The sequence below is a fragment of the Drosophila innubila genome, chromosome X (assembly GCF_004354385.1).
Source record: "Drosophila innubila isolate TH190305 chromosome X, UK_Dinn_1.0, whole genome shotgun sequence".
NCBI lineage: Eukaryota > Metazoa > Arthropoda > Insecta > Diptera > Drosophilidae > Drosophila > Drosophila innubila.
In genome coordinates, this window is record NC_047626.1 from 29,819,945 (window position 1) to 29,840,206 (window position 20,262).

Below are 20,262 nucleotides of genomic sequence, written 5' to 3' on the forward strand. Positions count from 1 at the left end.
ATCGGGCATTAAATTTGCAGTAATGTATTGAGTTAAGAGAAACAAAAGGCCGGCAAACCGATGCTGATCTCAAAAATAGACGGAAAATGTAATTTGGAAAGGCTAAAAACAAGAAAAATCATAATAAAATTTATATATTCGTATACTCACCGTAAAACAATACACAAAACAGTCGAACAAAAAATCCAATTGATATTTACGCCTTAATTTATTGCCTTAATGCATCGAAAAAATGGGATATAAAACACGCAACCCAATACAAATTGTATATATACACTCAGAGCATTGTACAATATATACAACAACAAAAAAAAACCCATTAAATTAACAACAAAAAGATGCCAATTTTATGCTCACTCCCTATTTTTTTGACACTTTTCCAAAATTTGCATGCGAAAGCAGAACACAAGAGACAATTAACAAATGGAAATTGCAGAGAGGCAAAAGAAAAATAGAAAATTGATAAACTAAATAGTCGGTACTACGAGTACGTGGGAGACCAATGACTGCAACGCGCTCCGGAATTGCTGACCAACTGAAAACAGATATATGTATATCTAATCAAATGACCGACCGTAAAAGTATTTTCTGGTATTGCCACAAAAATGCCAGCAAAAAATGGCATTCAAATGGCAAATACGTATATAACTTGATTCGTATATTATCCGCCACTCGCGCCAAATAGAATTATGGCCAGAAATGTAAAAACAATTTATATACAATATATAGATATATACAAAAAATATATCTATATAAATGTTCAGCTTATAAATTAATTCACTTGAACAATAAATTAATAATTTTAATGGATTAAAACGCGCACGTGGACGCTAACAAAGGCGACGCAGCACTGAGCTACCACCAATCCAAGCAGCAAAGATTATCCAGATCCTCAGCATCAGACCGAGCAATAGCATTGGCATCAGCAGCAGCAACAGCAGCAGCAGTAGCATGTACAGAGCCAGAACTGGTCCAATTAACAGCAGCAACACCAAACTGAAGATAAACAAAAGTTATGATTCGGAAATAAACTAAATTTTGATGTGTTCAGTGCGCGCGTCGCGTCGCGTCGCGTCGCTTGTTTTATTTTTGGATCTGCCACAAGCTGACCGACTTTGGAATTTCAAATATTTTTGAACATATACGAGTACTAGACGTAGTACATACATATGCAACTGGAAAAAACTCGCCACTAACTAGGTGGCCCCCCCAATTGGAAAAGCAATTCCTGTTGCCTCGTCTATTTTGGTCAACACCAGAGTTCATCAACTTGCAACTTGTAACTCCATAGCAATTGTGAATGCAATTAGTTCACTGCAATTTTCTTGCAATAGCAGTCCGATAAATACATTTTAAATATCCAGTGCAGTACGTGACCAGCATAACAATCTTGCAAATGTGTTTAACTGGTTTTCCTTTTTTCCAACAGTCATGAAATTTTATTTACTTTTAAACTATAATACTTGTACTCGAACAAATGCAAATCACGGCGTAATGAATCACATATGTTTTTTTCTCTTAACATTATAGTTATAACTAGTTGATTAGGATGAAAAATCGCTTAATTGCCAATTCGAATCGTGTGTTTAAGACCTTTAAGAAATGCGCGTTATATAATGTAAGAACATTTTCAAAGCAATATTACTAGGCGAATGAATTTATGAATTATCTGTAATGTGGAAGTAAAAGAAGTACATAAATAGGAATAAAATCAGTGAGTTGATCATAAATATTAAAAAGCAAGGTATGCTTTATAAAAAAAACTAGTCTTAAAGGCTATAGTCGATATACAGAAACGCGTTACTTTTTAAACCTATAAACGTAACTTTACGGTTTTTACTTTCTGTAAGATTTTGCGGAAATTCCATTACCTGTTCGGGTTAGCAATTTAAGCAAGATTTTACGAAGCTCAAATTCGGAAGAAATAAATCAATGATTTTGGCATGCTTAGCATAAAATCAAAGTGAAAAGTTATAAAATACTATTACATAATGATTTTGGAGCAATTTTGCAAAACCGGATAAAAGTTGAATTCGATTTGAATTTAAAATAAATTTTAAGTCATCACACCTCTATTCTAACTTAAAACATTTGTCACATTTGCTCGACCTGTCGTAATATTCAAAAGTATGTTTGAAAATGAATAATGCATTTAGTAGTAATGCCCTTGTATTTGCAGAAATGAGTTAAATATATTTTTAAAAACAATTTGAGCGTTTTCAGTATCGAGTAAAACGAAAAAAAAAACATTTCTAAATTTGGTAATAGGCAAGTTTTTTTTAAAAAATTGTGTTTCATTAAATGCAAAAAAACCTATTAGTTTTTTAATCAAGCACTGTATCGGAGCTGAGATCTTTAGAAAAATATATTTCTCATCCCTGAAAATAGGCTACATTATTGTAAGAGCAGTTGGCTGCCATGCGAAGTCTAATAATTATTAATTATTATTATTGATTATAATCAATGCCAATGCTTGAATTACATTTTTAAATTTTTTTTATATTGAAGAGTGTGGTTTTCAAATTGTAACCATTGTACATTTCATCTGTTCAATCAGTTTATTTATTCTGAAAATTGTCCAGCACTGTTCTGCTGAAAAGTATGCAGCACTATTTTGGAATTTGTCGGAATATGATCATCACTTTATTTTAGTTGGTGCATCTTCATAAAAAGCCGCAAATTAAAGTTATTAAAAATAGTTTACCCGAACATGGATTCATCAATGTACATTTTGAATGCGAAATCAAGTTGTGCTTTATTTTACTCAGATTGCTAAATTTTATTACTTATAGTATTATATGCGTTGTGCTGAGTCATTAGGATCATATTGAAGCTTAATGCTATGGGGATGATTAGCATATGGCAATTGCTACAACATTCTTTGAAACACGTGAAACATCTTCACTCGACTCGACTGGATAATAAAAGCAGCTAGAAAAAGGCTATTCATTAACCATAAAAAATTCAAGGCGCCAGATGATGGCTCTCGAAATGAATGTTCACCATAAATTATGACAAGAGCTGATAATTAAATAGTTCGAGCGATTTGATGAACCATTCGAGCGAAAGGGACCAGATTCGCAAATTTGCTTATACTTTAATCATGTAATAGCTCATTTGGCACATTAGACGCCATTTTCATCATTCGGTCCGAATGTTGACTACATTTCAGTACAAAATCCGAATGATCATTTTGGCTTATTCATAATGAATGTTAAGATTTTTTGCCATTCGCCCCGGCGAATTTCAGTATTTTTTAATCGAACACGCGAGGCTTAGCGATAAGGTCGTGAAAAAAATGCAATTATCACAATAACCAGCTGTTTTGTTTTCAATAAAAACGGTAGGCATTAAATTTGCGCCAATTATAATATCAAAATAAATATTGAAATGTTGTTATTGTCAGCATTTTATAATTTTTGCACAGAAACCGAACAGCTGATTTGCTTTGCTTGAATGGAAAATGTCTTAACAGTTTCAAAATGTGCCACATTCAAATGTGAGCAAATGTGGCAAATGTGAGTGGTCGTGGAAATAGCCTATAATTCGTGTGCACAGCCCATTGGCACGTATCATTCAATTGACTATCAACGAGATCATCAAATTGACATTTTTGCCAGTCGTCGCACATACAAATGCTAACTGACTGAGTGTTTGGGCGTATTTAAATTTGAAATCCATGTCTTCGCCTTCATTAGCATGCTGGGAGCGTCCCTGGCAATATTTGTGCTTTGGCAATAACGGCCCTTTGATTCGTGCCTTCCTCAACTGCCAAGTGCCATTGCCGATGAGCGGCTAAATTGAAAGCAACCAGATTCGACGAATGCAATTTAGCACCATGCCGAAAAAGCGTACGTCAATGCCAATGAAATGACACAAGCATTTAAAAAGTATTTAATTGGGCCCGTGTTAGGCACCAACAGCTCATTGGCTTGACTAAGATAGAACAACCAATATTCCTTAAAATTATTAACAGAGAGTGTTAACGGTTAACAGTCAACTCAGAAAGCGGGGAGCAGGAATTGATTTCAGAGCTATGGTTTTTTGGTGAAAACATCTTAGAATATACCGTTGAATTAGAATTTGGGTTACAATATTTCATTATATTGAGACTATACAAATCGATACACCCTAATGTACATGAGGGCGTTTCCCCGATATGTTACATTCGGACGCCTAAACGTGACAAAATCATAAAAAAAAAAGTGAAATTTTCAATTCAGTTTAGCTGTCTATGTGAATGAGATGGGAACCTTTCGACCTTTCCGATTGTAAGCAAAAATATGCGATGACGTTACGTGACAAATATAGAAGTTTTTTTAAAATTAAAAAGCGCAAAGATCTCCAATAGAGGCAAGGCTTTTGCATATAATTTTTTGCTATAATTTGAAATACTATAACTTAATTTTTCATGCAATTTCATTAAGACCCTACATAACTAACTTAAATTCGTTTCGGGAAAACAATTTTTACAATATGTGAGTTTTTGATCAATTTTAAGTTTTTAGTCGCGGTGGACCTTTCTGTGGAAATGCCCATATCCACCATTGCTGCTGTAGATTGCTGGAAGAGAACAGTTATTGCTCTCTTTATTGTACTGGCTCAAAAGGTTAGACGCACCATCAAATTTAACTATACTGAAACAAATAAAATTTTGAAAACTGCTACTGTTTGTTCCTTAAACTAAGCTTTTGATGATATAACATGTCCTACTTAAATTATTATCAGGCCTGTTCCGAGTTTCCCTTCCTTTTTCAAAGGATTTCACAAAATGTACTTTTTCACACTTTATTTATTTATTATCTCAGACATAAATTCCCCAATTCAGGATGAGTTCAATACGAAAAATGGTTCCAAAATGATATTAAAACAGGTTAAGGATTTTTACTTCGGATAAATCTAGCAGAAAGTGAAATCTGAAACAGGCCTGATTATGTTTTTATAACATTAACATAACATGGCAATATAATATTCATGCTGTTTGCTGTAACCTGTAAAGCTCAAGGTTTATAACACTAGGCAACAGACAAAAAATTACAAGAACCAAACCTACTTTTCTTGGTAGATTTGAGGCCCCATATGACGATAAAAATGTTTTTTTTTTATAGTGGGATTTTTTTTAGAACTTTTTTTAAATCTGGCTTTTTTTATTACCTTTTTTAGAGGTGCGCCCACATTTGTTATCATTACTCGAGAATGCCAAAACCGATTTTCAAAAACTTTTTCTAAAAGCTAATGAATATATAATTTATTAATACAAAGTTTAAGATTTAAGCCAGTAGTTTACACAACAAATTTTCATACTAAAGGTCATGCCGCTCAACAAGGATGTCATCAAAGTCGACAAAAACATGCCTAGACACAAAATAATATTATATCGCCGTCTGTCCATAGATTTTAATGAATCATATCTTTAACGACGTGTTATTATTGCAGCTATGCAAAAAAAATAGAAAAGCAAGTGTAAAAAATTTTTTTCGACTTTTCCTCGAATTTTAAAGTAAAAAAAGGTAAAAAAAAAATAAGCTTAAACAAATCATTTTCTTAATTCAAAAATGTATGTCTCATAAACTACTGGTTTAAATCATAAGCTTTGTATCAATTATAGATATATTCATTAGCTTTCAGAAAAAGTAAAGCTTTTGAAAATCGGGTTTGGCATTCTCGAGTAATGATGACAATTGTGGGCGCACCTTTAAAAAAAGTAAAAAAAAGCTAAATTTTAAGAATTTCGAAGAATAAGTCTCACAATAGAAAAAAAGATTTTTTTCGTCGTTTGGGACGCCATATTTATCGAAAACAGTGGGTTTGGTTCTTGTTATAGCCAAAAAGTTCAAATTTTTTGCCTAGTGTGATTTGTATCAAATAATAGGATATGCACTTTGGGCCAAGATACGCATAATTATATTGTACATTTACAGATATAAGTAATTTAAAAAATTTACAGTCCAACTTATTACAAAATATTAAAAATATAGTCTAAATGTGATACATTGGCAATACTGTACTGCTGCTTCAGTTGATTGGGAATAGATATCACTTACTGTTATGTATTATCGCGAAATGCATGTTATAATATCCTGTAAGTGTATTTAAGGCCGGAATATCAACAATAATACACTTGGGTTGTTCGAGTATCAAATGCCAGTGTTACGAATTCAATTATGGCTACAGGGTCTCAGTTAATGCAGTCAAGAAGACATAAGCTGTGGAATATTTAATTGCGTTCTTGTGTCTCTACATCACTGGATGTGTGTACCTGTGTGTGTGTGTGTGTGTGTGTGTGTGTGACAGCTGAAGTGCACATTTGAATACTTAAATGAGTTGTCGTCGCGGCCGCTGCGGCCGTTTAATTGTAATTTCGTGTGCAGACCCCAATTGCTAAATAAACACATACAGTGACCTAAGTGTGCGTGCGTAATGTGTACACAGTGAAGATTAGCTAAAAGTAAAATTATTTAGTTGCACTGTGTTCCCAATTTGAAACAATATTTAATATTAACAGGCTATTTTTTGCAAGCTTTAATTCAAAATACCAACACAAGATGTAAATTGTCATGAAGATTATTGTTGATATTTGATGTAAGTTCTATATGGCTAATGATTACCGTACATCCATTTGCAATGCAACCTTGAATTGCAATATACATTTGGGGCTGCCAATTCGAATTACTAACAGCCGCTGGGTAGCCCCATTGCCATCGCCATTGCCGTCATCATCGCCATTGCCGCGTATCATTGTTAACAGGGCTAAATTATATAAGCGCTTCTATCGACCTCTGTAAGTGTGCGTATAGCCGTGTGTACGTGTGCGTGTGTACGCTTAAATTGCAGTTTGATTTTAGCCGCTGGCCTTTGGAAAATGAATTTTGCAAGCATCGCACAACAAGAAAAGCACAATACGAATTTGGCAAAGGACAACAATCAGCAAAAACTGACCTGAACAAAGGGAAACGAAGTTACATAGACATATGAGTATTTCCTCAACCGAGAGCTGAAAATTTATCCCTTCTCCTGTTATACTCGTACTATACACATGCATTGAGCTCGGACCCAACCTTTTAACCTCAGGCACTATGGTCCGAATGACGATTTTTTTGGAATAAATTAATAACTCGAGAACGAGTGAAGATTTTTTGGTCTAGATTTTTGCATTGGGCTTATAGTATCAATACGCAAATGGCCTAGAAAAGTGGGCGTGGTGCCGCCTTTATTTAAAATTCTGCAATATGCAAATTTTTTGTTTTTCAAGCTATCAGCACCAAATTTGCAGGTTAGGCGTGTTACTATGCCCCTAACGTGTTGGTAAGATTTCATCACAATCGGACAACTATATCATAAGAAATAATAGGAATTATCGGTTGAAAATTCACTTTTGTACAAAAACCATGCTTTTTCCAAAATATCTGACCAAACTGAATATATATATGTGATATTATGCTCCTCACATTCGGGCTAACATATATCAAGATCGAAATACTATCATTTATAATATCATATTGCTTAAATTATAAAAATCGGTCGTGAACTGACTTTTTGTATGAAACTAGAAATTTATATTTTTTGTCGATTGTAAAGATTTAACATTCATTCAATACGTAAGCACAAGTTTTTGTAATTTTCGCCAATGCGCACAATAAAATAAGCCAAAAAATTATAATATTCGTCATTTTGTCTCATGTGTTGTCGGTACACCTTAAACAACTACACATTTTTTAACGTAAGGTTAGCTGCAATAAAGTGAAATTTTGAGAATTGCGCAAAAATGCGCAACTTCAGCTTAATAGTACAAATTCAGAAGTGATTTCTCTACAAAATACATATAGTCGCATTGCTAGCATATGCTAGCAAAATTAGTTACCTCTTTAGAAATATAAAATTTAATCAAACATTTTTTAGCGAGGCAAGTTTTTAAATTACAAAAAAACAATACATTGCACGTTGATTTTCTACAACGCGGATATATAAACACAAAGTACAAGCCACAATAATTCACGATAAATTTTGTTACAAAAGTTTTTGAACTAGGGCTGTAAAGTAATTAAATGTAACCTTAAAAATTGAAATAACAGTTTCATGGGCTCTCTGTTGAAAGCTGTTTGCTAAAGAGTGCAGGAAAATGTGAAAACTTTGGTTATGCAACATTTGAGTTGGACGTATTTTGAATGCATCGCTATCAAAAAATCGTTTATTTGAACAACTTTAAATACTGACTTTATTCCAAAAAAAAAAAAAAACCTCATCCGGACCATAGTTTCATGGAGTACAAATATAAAAAGCGGTTAAGGCATTATAAACCCGTTACATACTTTTAGGCGCTTGCATTGCTTAAGAACTTCAAGAAAGAATCATTTTGTACCACAATAGATTAAAAATTCTGTTAGATTTTATTTAAGAAAAAGCTTCCTTTTTTACGAAATGATAGTGAAAGACTTTTTTAAGAAACTGACATTTTGATGCAAAATTGTTTTAAGCTCATTAAAAGTGCATTCCCACGAGAGTTCTTCCACCGACACTTTTTGTAAAAAAAACTATCGGTGTCGTGTGAACACATCGAATTTAAAAAGCATCGGTTCCCACCGATGGATAAAGAACACGTCCACGTCAGTCAAATGCCTATATTGAAACATTTTTGTATGAAATTGTTCAGAGTGTGACCACAACCTGTGAGAAGAAAACCCAATGGGGTTTTTGTTTGACAATCGAAATCCTCGATCTCAGAATTTTCATTCTTAGTGAGAAATCAAGTTCGAAAAGTGGCGTTTTAACCCGAATCGTTCTGAGCGACTGTTTTTCGAGTTTTTTTATGACACTTTCAGGACTGATAAATCTAAGGTCGCTGAATCCGAAAATGACACTCTTTTTATTCGTCCTTGTCAGGAAAATCGACATAAGATATAGTGCACCGTCATAGGAATCGAGGTCATATTCACCTTTAGTATGGAAAACTTTTTTGTTTTCTGAGATATCCAACCAAACTCACAGAATATACATTTAAGTTGGTTTTATGCATCCTAACCAAATTTGGTTTAAATCGGCTTACTATATCACATAGCTGTCATAGGAACAATCATATTTTGTGAACAAAACAGTACCGAAACACTAGTAAAATATACGGAAAAACCTGAACCGTGTACTTCCCAGCTTTACCATATGGTAACATGAAAATAAAAAGCGTAAATTTATCGAAAAAAGTGTTTTTTTTTTCGATTTTTTTTTAGTTAAAAAGAGCACTCTTTTACCTTTCTAATGATGGTGGATTGCCTATAGTTCAGTACTAAAATTAGTTAAACGATTTAAATTTACTTGCGACGAGTTGCCAAATGCTGTTTTTTTGCACTGCAGAATAAAGTGAGCAACTTAAAGCGCATTTTTCGATTATCTAGCCTCAAGAGATTGTTTCAATCAACTTTTTATCAGTTTGAGACAACAATTTACGATCTATCGAGTTGATTAAGTCGATTTCCATGAAAAATCGACAACTCACGGGGGCTTTTAGTTATTTTCAGAATTAAGTTTAGTCATTCATTTTTTGATGAGCGTCCGTAAAATAGTTAGGCATGAAAACCATGCAAGAAAAACAAGATTTCTAAAATATGTACGGGTGTATTTTGTGATTACAATTACGTTTTCAAAATAAAAATTTTGTTTTGAAAAATCTCGATATTTGCAACTCGATCCACTATTTTCCGATATATCGACAACTCGATGCTTATTTTTGGCGATTTTCTATTTCGATATAAAACTCGAAGTTTGGACTTACATCACTAATTTTTTCCCTCTGTGTACGCGGCTAGGTTTGCTGCAATTTTAATGCAAGTTTAATTGAGTTTAAAAAATAATTAAATTGGCATTCATAATAATATTTTAAGTCACAATTTATGTCGGCTATGTGAACTATTCAAAGCCTTTAAGGAAAACAATAAGAATCAAAACTCCATGTATTTTCGAAATAAACATAGAATTATTTTTATTATTAAAAGTAAGAAGAGTTTACAAAACTTTAACTATCTTATGAGGTATAGCATTAGCGGCGTGGCCTTTGGCTATCAAAATAAGTAATATTCACACCTTTAAAGAAAAACTAAATTTTTTAAAAGTTTTTTTTAAAACCTGAGAATTTTTGCATTAATTAGATTTTCTTAAAGGTTCTGTAGCGAGCCCAAGCGTGCTCCGCCAGAAATCCCATCCAACCGAGCAAGGTGCCAACGATAACCACATAGAAGGCGAGTTGGAGGTCACCAATGGTAAGAACACGAACTTGACTGCTTTCGCTTTCAGTCTGATAGATTGCAGTATGCATTTTCACGGTCCTTTTGTACTTTTGATCGTGGATCCATTTGTCGATGAGGCCAGCGTTCAACAGGCGAAGAAGTATCCCATTGACTGCCTCCTCCCAAGGTGCATCCCTTGGCATAACGTACGAGATGGTATAGTATTTGGGGCACTCGGGCACCACCCAAATGCGTTTCATAAGCAAATAGTTGGCGGACTCCATTGTCAAGGACGAATAACGCGATACGCCGGCCTTTCCGCCAACGGTGGCAACTTCATTGGTCACATCCGCATCCAGGTCTCGATTCCACCAAAGCTTTTTGTTCAGGCTAGCAAATAGGGGCGATGTCTCACTGAAGAACAAATCATCGGCCATGGAGGTGTACTTATACACAACCTTCAGTCCGCTATCATCCAGATCCTGCATCGTAATTATGTCCTTGTAATGCAGCGGATGTATATAGACGGTGGCCAAGCTCGACTCAAAGATGGCTCCAAAGATCACACTCACTAAGCACAGCGATCCAATGAACATCCGTTCCGCATAGCTCTCCGGCAAATGCGAAAGATTAACCCGCACCCAAATCACCCACGTATCCACCACAATACCCAGCGCCTGTTGCCATAACCTCTGACCGGCAACATATACAATACGCAGCTGTAGATTAGTCAGTCGCAACAGAAGCCAGATGAAAGCACACACAAAGGCCATTAGAATGAAGCCCAGCCAAATGTCATAGCCCACCGCAAAGATGGGTAGTATGGATTGAGGAATGCGTCTCGCTTTGGGCACATATATGCATAGCTGATCATCATAAACGGCCACTGTGAAGTCCATGTATTCCTGCACCAGATAATCCTTTACAAAGAACCCGGTTAAGCAAATGTCCAGACCATCGTTTAAAATAGATCCAATTGCTCCATTGTAGCTGCCGTTGGCGATTCGCTCCCTAAAACATAAAAATATCATCAAACAGGTTAGATCGAGTACACTTGACTCCTAGGTACCCTGAGCCCAGATCAGAGAAACCTTAAGGCTGATTTAGGGGCTATGTGTCGTAGTTTGAGGCCCATAAAATAAGATGAAGAGTTATTTACTGTGTTTGACAAAGAAAAGGTATCCACTCACTCAACAGAAATTAAATACAAAATAAAAAGAAGTTTACAATTTACTTAAGAATCTCAAAAAGTTTTTCTTAATTATTGCAGGATGTCAATCTCTACTTATACAATAAAGTAAATAAAATATTAGAGTGCACAAAAAAAGAAAAACCCAGCGATGCGATATATGAAATAAAACTTCAAAACTGAATTTAGAACAGAGGCCAAATTAAATTGACACTGACACCTTTAATAGTCAATTTAGACTGAGGCCGGTAAGAAAAAAGCATTAGCTTAAGGCGAAAGTCGTTTACACTGATAAAAAAAAACCGATAAAATGACCTGTATTTTGAAGTCTAATTGTCAAATTGAAAATTGCTCATTGCAACATTTTTATAAATTTTACATCAAATTTGTATGTGAATGTTTATAACGGATTCATCATGTTTGTCCGACGACTAGTTGGTTGCAATGTTGAAATAATGAGGGATTGACGGTTTACAAGGCATATTTCAAATATTAACTGTCCTTTTTCTCTGTGGTGGTAAATCGATATTAAATCAATTATTTTCCGGGGCTGCCACCTTTTTTCAAAAATATCGCGTTAATGACTCCGTTAACTATACGGGCTAGCCTTAAAGCCTTTAAGCTAGGAATGGACATATCAAATCCATATAAAAAAAACAGTTGCTAAATTAGCTAGATAGAAATTTAGCCAGCGTTGTATACCAGATTTAGACTCCCGCATCATTGTCGAAGGTGCTATTAAATGATGCGGAGCGCTTACACTAAAGTCGCAGCTTCGAAATCAGCTGTTCGGCCTGTCAATGTGAGCAAACTCGGGAATAAAGAAGAAGAAAATTTTTTACTGCAACAAAATAATAAGTGAAAATATGTCAAAGTGGTAAGCGGTGCATTCAAGAATTATATTGCATGTACCAAAATGATTATTGAGTTCGTGTTTGCGTTAATTTTTTGTTTCTTAACGCTGTATAATTTGAATAGTTTACGATTATCGATGATAAAATCAGCTGTTTGCTACCGATACCCCGAAAAAATACTAGATAAAATGCTGTCACACTTTCAGAAAGATGCTGCCGCATCATGGTCTTCTTCTATTCACAGGTCTCTTAAGAAAACAAGTCCGCTTAACGGCTAAAAGTCAATCATGTGCCCAGTATAAAGACAGTATTATCATTGTTCGTTCGGAGGACGGATAACACAGAGTTGCCAGATCAAGAAATTGTCGTTTTTCAACCATAAAATAATATGAAATATGAAATGTTCATACATTTTACGCCAGACAAGCTAAAAATGATCGTTATTCATTTGAAAACAAAACAAAGACGTTTGGAATTTTTCAACCAGGACAAAATTTAAAGAATATTAGCTATAGTTATAGAAATTATTAATTTTTATTAATAAAATCACTGCGGACAGCAGTTCGCGTTAGTGACGAAAGCAGCACGAAGGGTGCGAAAGGCGACTAACAATATATATAGCTAAGTTGGAAAATTTGCCACGACTGTCCGATCAGATCAGTTATAAACCGATCGAAAGGTTTAGTCCTAACTTACAAAATGGCATACTAAATACTTTTCTAACCAACCTGGGACATGAGATATGGGGGTGTAAGTGGGAGGGGAAAAATTTAAATGATTGCAGCTAATGGGGCTGTTGGGGCCTTTTGGTAAAATTTTTTTATTTTATAAAAATTCTACTTAAATATACGCGTCGATTGATACCTCAATCACCCAAATCCGATAACTGGTTCAAAAGACAAATAGATTTGAAAATTTTTAATACGTACAATTTCGCGTATTTGAGTATATGAAACATAAATTTTGGTTGAGGGGTTTGGAAGATATTACCTGTTAAGTGAATAAATACATTTTTCTATCGGTCGAAAATCACGTTTTTAGTTTTGGTTTTATGAGATATCTCAAGCAAACTGATACAATATGCATTTGACTTAGTTTTATATATCCTGACCAAAGTTCGATCAAATCGGACCACTGTATCATATAGCTGTCATAGAACCGATCGGATCAAAATTAGGTTTTAGTATGAAAAAATAGTTTGTTTAGTGAGATATTTTAACCAAATTGGTAGCATATGCATTTAGGTTAGTTTTAAAAATCCTGAGCGAAGTAAGTTCTTATCGGACCACTATATCATATAGCTGTCATAGGACCGATCGGGCGAAATCCAAGTCTTAGTATGAAAAACTTTTTTTTCATAGTAAGTACGGGGTCTCAGTAGAGAATGCTCGACTGTAGCAACGGGAGCCAAGCGAGCAGGGGGCGGAGCCCCCTAGTTTTCTTTATAATTTAAAAAAATTATTTATTTAAACATGAAAGAAATTCAACAACTTAATTTATATACTACTACTATCTGCCTGCATTTATGATAAAGTTACAATGTCAAAAGCAAAAGCAATTGCAAAAATTTCTGATATCCCACAAAAAAAACCTCTACTCGAGGTAAAAGTCTAGTGACGAAATCAATAAAAAAAAAAAATAAAATAAATTTGCATTCGGCCCTGCGCAAAATGTAATTTTTATGTTCAAAGAAGCTCACCCTTTTGCCCACAGTGCACAATGCCAATATTTTACATTTTTATATTAAACTGAATTTTGTTCTTCACAAAATTGGATATCAGAAATTTTGGGCTTGAAATTGCTTTCGTCACTAGACTTTTTCCGCGTGTAAAGGTTTTTTTTGTGGTTATTATAGCATTAAAATAACATGTCAATAAAATATACAACACAACAAGGAAGATCCGCCCCCTGATCGCTTCGCTCGCTGTGAGGTGCGGCTACAGTCGACCACGCCCGACAGTAGGATACCCAGAGCCCAGGACTCTCTAATAAAAGTTGATTTTCGACCAATTGTTTCTATTATATATGGAACCGATTTGAACCAAATCTGCTCAGAATGTACAAAACCAACATAAATGCATATTCTATCGACTTCTTCATACTAAAACTTGATTTTTACCGATCGGTTATATGACAGCTATATGATTTAGTGGACCGATTTAATCTAACTTCGGTCAGGATGTACAAAACTAAGTTAAATGCAAATTCTATCAGTATGGTTAAGATATCTCAAAAAACAAAAAACAATGGGCTCAGGGTATAATTAAATTCAAATTGATGAGTCGCAAATCGTAATCGTAATCGCTCGGAATCGATGTAGAGTGTGTCAAGAGTAGCCACAAACTATAATTTTAATGTGTCTTATTTCTGGCAGCAATTTCATCTCTCACTTTCGCTCTCTAAACAAATTAGAGTCTGACAGAGGCTGCTGCATTGCGTGCGCAGTTTAAAATAAAATGCAAAGTCTAGTTTTATGCGATTTTACAAGCAAAATATGTTAAGTATCTTCTTACAATGATAATATGCGGAAGCTTAATGAATATGTGTGTAAGGAATCGGAAATATTAGTAATTAAAATTATTGTTTTGCAGCTTTCAGTGCTTGGCAACGATGCAAAAGTAGTGCTGCAAAATGATCGCTATTTCTCTCATGCAATTTCATGAATAGCAATCAGCTTCTGTCCGACTTTATTGAAAAATGTGACGTCATATCGAATTTCGCCATGCAAAAATACATAATTATATAGTAACACAAATATATTTTAATTCAATTGTATATTTGTATGTACATAAATTATACACCAACATTTTCATTATATGAAAACGATAACATTTTTGTTTATCGCTCGATTTTCAGTAGGTACCCAAAAAAAATGGGAACTAATTTATGCTGGGTACCCAAGAAATGGGTGCTAGTTCGAACTCTCTTTGTGCGCTTAATTTGCGAGCGGCTTGCATATAAACGTATATAAGCTGTCTCACTCGCACGGTCAACTTGCCATGCAGATGTAATTATTGAATTAAAACTAATTCCGAAATATCTTCTCTATTTATTGGTCAATAGATTTGAAATTTGTAGGGTCGTTTAATAGGCTTACTTCTCAACTGATTGTTTAGTTAGGTAGTGCTACCTTACAAATTGCGCCTGTAAATCCTTTTGAGCGATTTGTGGGAAAAGGGGGCGTGGCATCCATAATTGGAAACACACTTGATCTGCCTATGATACCCAGGAACCTACATATCAAGTTTGAAGGGTCTAGCTCTTATGGTCTCTGAAATCGACGCGTTCAAGCAGACGGACGGACTGACAGACAGACGGATATGGCTCAAATGACTCGGCAGTTGATATTGATCAAGAATATATATACTTTGGGGGGTCTGCCGCGCCCCCTTCTGCCTGTTTCATACAGTCTGCCAAACACACTATACTCTTTATTGGACATTTTCAATGGGCTCAGGGTATAAAAATAATACGAAATAAACAGCTAAATAAGTTGATTAAAATTTGATAATTTTGGAAGAGTTGGATAATATCGGAAGTAAAACAAATGCTTTTGTTACAAAAGCAAGCAAAAAAGGCGGAGTTAAAGCCAAGTTCATGTAACATTTTTAAACATTTTATATTGCGTCTTAACAATTTTTTTTTTATTTTAACCATAATTTATTTTTTTACGCAATAAGTACAAGGTCTCCAACAGTCGAGCTCGCTCCACTTTGCTGCGACGGCACGAAGCTCGTAATTCAGAGGAAAGGGACCATCTATCACGATGCCCGAAACGACCCACGCCCTTTACCTCATATATATCATATGTATCTATCTTGACTAAGATCCTTCTGCTTCGGACCTCGTCTTTAACATACCCAAAGTAGTTCTTGTCTGGCTCCTGTAGCTGCATGCTATAGTTGAGACGATCACGAAGTGTTTGTGCCACCTGCCAATCAACGCCGTAGATGCGACGCATTAGTCCCGTATGGGGATCCAAGATTGGACGGGCATAGACAGACTTGAATATCTGCACACGCAAAGGATATCCCCGCATATCGTGGAACAGCAATATGGGAAGTGGTTCGCCACCCACATAGCTCACCAAGCGGCCAAAGGAATCCTCAAAAGTGTCTCCGTACCCCATTTCATGTGTGTAACGATTCCCATCGTCCAGATCGTTGGGTGCAAACGGATCATAGATCCAGATTTCAGTATCGGTAAGTATGTAGCGATTGTATACTCTATACCGAGTCCACAGCTGCCGGCAGCTTTGCTCCAGTTCCCGTTTTTGTTGCAGGTTCAATTCATCCACGTGATCGCCTACGATGAAGAAAAAGACGCTTGCGCGCTGAGCTGATCGGACAGCTCCGCTATTGGAGATCAACTGGGCTAAGCTAACGACCAGAACCATGCTGTCTCGATTATCCAGGCTGGGTTGACTGTTGGCCATCCCCAGCGGCTGTTGCTCATCGTAGATGTGCGTGCAATGTGGCGTATCCGTGTGTTGCATAAACCAGCGTGCATTGTCATTTGCCGCATCCTCCTGGAACCGAGCGCGACGAAGCATCACATTGAAATGGGGAATGTTGCGCATGGGCTCTGCCAGCAATACGTCCAACTGGAGCAGTGCCTCTGAACTGCCTCCAATAGATAAGAACAGAATCAGTGCCACAAGATTAAGATGTTGCCGTAGAGTGTTCGCCATGCCACCGTTCGCACAGGCAATGCATCCACAAATGACCAAAATATCCCCACTCGATGTCCAACTGGTCAACTGACCAACTATAGCGCAACTCAAGCTTTGACACCTGCAATTTTGTTTGTTTGCTTAAGTGTAATTAGAGACCAGTTATGTCAGCGACCATTCGCCTTGAGCAAACATCTATGGCGGCCTTTCGCTATTGTCCCACCTGGGACATGGAAATTGAAAGGGACATTTTTGACGACTTTCATTCATTGAACTACACTGGCTTATCTAAATTGTGGTTAACTAAAGATAGAAGACATATATATGTACAAATAAGCTCTATAGAAACCGACTACAATAATATAACAACCTTTTTCAATTCCAAAAATCAACTCATCAATAGAAATCGAATACATAGTTGTTTGTGATATAGATTATAAAAAATTCTTGTTTTTTTTTTTTTTTGTTACATTTATATATATTTTGAGCAAGCTACATGCTACTTAAAGCATTTAGAGTGCAATTTCAAGAATTTACAAAACAGGTAAGTTACAGATTTTGACCATTGCAAAATAACCCAGTTATTTTTATACCCTGAGCCCATTGAAAATGGGCAAAAAAGGGTATAATGTGTTTGGCAGAATGTATGTAACAGGCAGAAGGAGGGGTGGCAGACCCCATAAAGTATATATATTCTTGATCAGGATCAACAGCCGAGTCGATCTAGCCCTGTCCGTCTGTCTGTCCGTCCGTCCGTCTGTCCGTCTGTTTGAACGCGTCGATCTCAGAGACTGGAAGTGCTAGAGACTTCAAATTTGGAATGCAGGTTTGTGAATACCATACGCAGATCAAGTTTGTTTCCAATTTTTGATGCCACGCCCCCTTCGCCCACAAATTGCAAAAAAACTATTTACAGGCGCAATTTTTGACATAGCACTCCCTAACTGAACAATCAGTTGAGAAGTATGCGTATTAAACGACCCTGAAAATTTCAAAGCGATTGACCCATAAATAAAGAAGTTATTTCGGAATTTAGATTTAGTTGAATAATTACATTTGGATGGCAAATCAAACGTGCGAGCGAGACAGCATGTTCACGTTTGTATGCAAGGCGCGCACAAAGACAAAACGAATTAGTATTTTTTTTTTTGGGTACCAAATAAGAATTGCGATAAGCAAAAATATTATCGATATCATGTAATGAAAATGTTAATGTATAATTTATGTATATACAAATATACAATTTGATTAAAATATAGTTGTGTTTATATATAAATATGTGTTTTTGCATGGCAAAAATCAGCAGAAGCAGATATGAAATTGCATGAGAGAAATAGCGATCATTTTGCAGCACTACTCTTGCATCTTTGCCGAGCACTGAAAGCTGCAAAATAATAATTTAAATTATTAATATTTTCGATTCCTTACACATATATATAATAAGTATCTGCTTATTATCGTTGTAAAAAAAAACTTAGCATTATCCGCTTTAAGAACTCATAAAATTAGACATTGCCTTTATTTCAAATTTCGCGCACTGCAGCAGCCTTTGGCAGGCTTGATTTGTTGCGTGAGAGGGAGAGAGTGAGAGAGGAAAATGGGTGCTGCCAGATTGCAGGCTGAGAAAAGTTGTAGTTTGTGGCTACTCTTGACACGATTAAAGCGATTATGACGATTTCAGATTTTTCATTTATCAATTTCTAATTAATTTTAAATAAGTTTATTATATTAAAGTTTATTATATTAAACTTATTTAAAATTAATTAGAAATTGATAAATTGGTAAATCGCAAGTCGTAATCGTAATCGAGTGATGTATTAGTTCAGTAAGGCATTAATAACGTAGTCTGCAGTGATAAGCACAGTGACTTCAGAAAACCGAAAGTTGTTCATAGTTTCGCGTGTGTAATTTTTGATACCCTGAGCCCATTGAAAATGGGCAACAATCAACTTTTATAAAAGAGTACATGGGCTCAGGGTATCCTACTGTCGAGCGTGCTCGACTGTAGCCGCACCTCACCGCGAGCGAAGCGAGCAGGGGGCGGAGCCCCCTTGTTTAAACTGTAGTTCTAGTTATGTGATAGGTCGGCGACTCTAACAGCTGAGCCACGGGACCACACTTAAAAAATGGTCACACTAGGAAACAAATTTGGATTTTTTTCTTCTTTGATACCCAACTTCACCTCGATTTAAAGATATACTGATCAAAAGTTGCACTTAAAACGCATATTTACTCTCTTTCAGAAATTTTTCGAAAATTACCCCAAATTTAAAAAGCTCCACACGCCACAAAAATTTTGCTAAAAATATAAAACTTTCTGTATAAATTACTTTAACCTATTCTTAATCGAACTACATTTAAATTTTTACCAAACGGAACAAAAAGAAAATTTTTTTTGCCACGTACTTTCCTGAAATTAAAATAACATTTATAAAATTACTATAACAAAATAAAATGTAAATAAATCTAAATTAGAAAAAAAAATATGTATATAAAAAATAATTTTTATTCATCTAATTTTTTGATTTAAGTTTTAAGAACATTTATTCTTCAAATAAGAACTTGGTCTTATTTAAAATGTTCTTAAAATCAACATGTGTTCTCTTAATTTGAGAAATTTATGTTCTCGACGCATTTTTTAGACCAAAAAACTTAGTTCTGAGACCAAAATCGTGATTTTAGAACATTTTTTTTATTGTTTTTCTAAGTTTATTACACGATCATGATTGTCAGGTGAAATGGAAACTTATATATTATTCATATGTGACAAACTTCGAGGATATAGCCATGAAATTGCAAGTTCTTTTTTTCGATTTGTGGATAATCTTGATACTTATGCATTTTTTATAAAATACTTGGATTTAATTCGTTTCGTTTTGTACTTAAAATTCTGTTAATTAAACTAGATGGGCGTAACTAAGGAAAAAGCTAAGACTGGTAAAAATCACACGCTAGTGACAAAAGCAGCACGAAAGGTGCAAAAGGCGACTAGCAATGTATACGACAGCTAATATTTTATTGTTTTTCTAAGTTTATTACACGATCATGATTGTCAGGTGAAATGGAAACTTATATATTTATCATATGTGACAAACTTCGAGAATATAGCCATGAAATTGCAAATTCTTTTTTTCGATTTGTGGATAATCTTGATACTTATGCATTTTTTATAAAATACTTGGATTTAATTCGTTTCGTTTTGTACTTAAAATTCTGTTAATTAAACTAGATGGGCGTAACTAAGGAAAAAGCTAAGACTGGTAAAATTCACACGCTAGTGACAAAAACAGCACGAAGGGTGCAAAAGGCGACTAGCAATCACTGCGGACGGCA

At 35.1% G+C, this 20,262-nt stretch overlaps 1 protein-coding gene across 1 annotated transcript; it reads right to left on the bottom strand.

The window, feature by feature from the left end:
• Window positions 1-10,132: 10,132 nt before the first annotated feature.
• Window positions 10,133-16,947, bottom strand: LOC117793989. The gene is made up of 2 exons (XM_034634454.1): window positions 16,118-16,947; window positions 10,133-11,225 (listed from the first exon to the last, which is right to left on the bottom strand). Exons 1-2 carry the CDS (start codon window positions 16,945-16,947, stop codon window positions 10,133-10,135), a joined length of 1,923 nt encoding a protein of 640 aa, XP_034490345.1.
• Window positions 16,948-20,262: the final 3,315 nt, after the last annotated feature.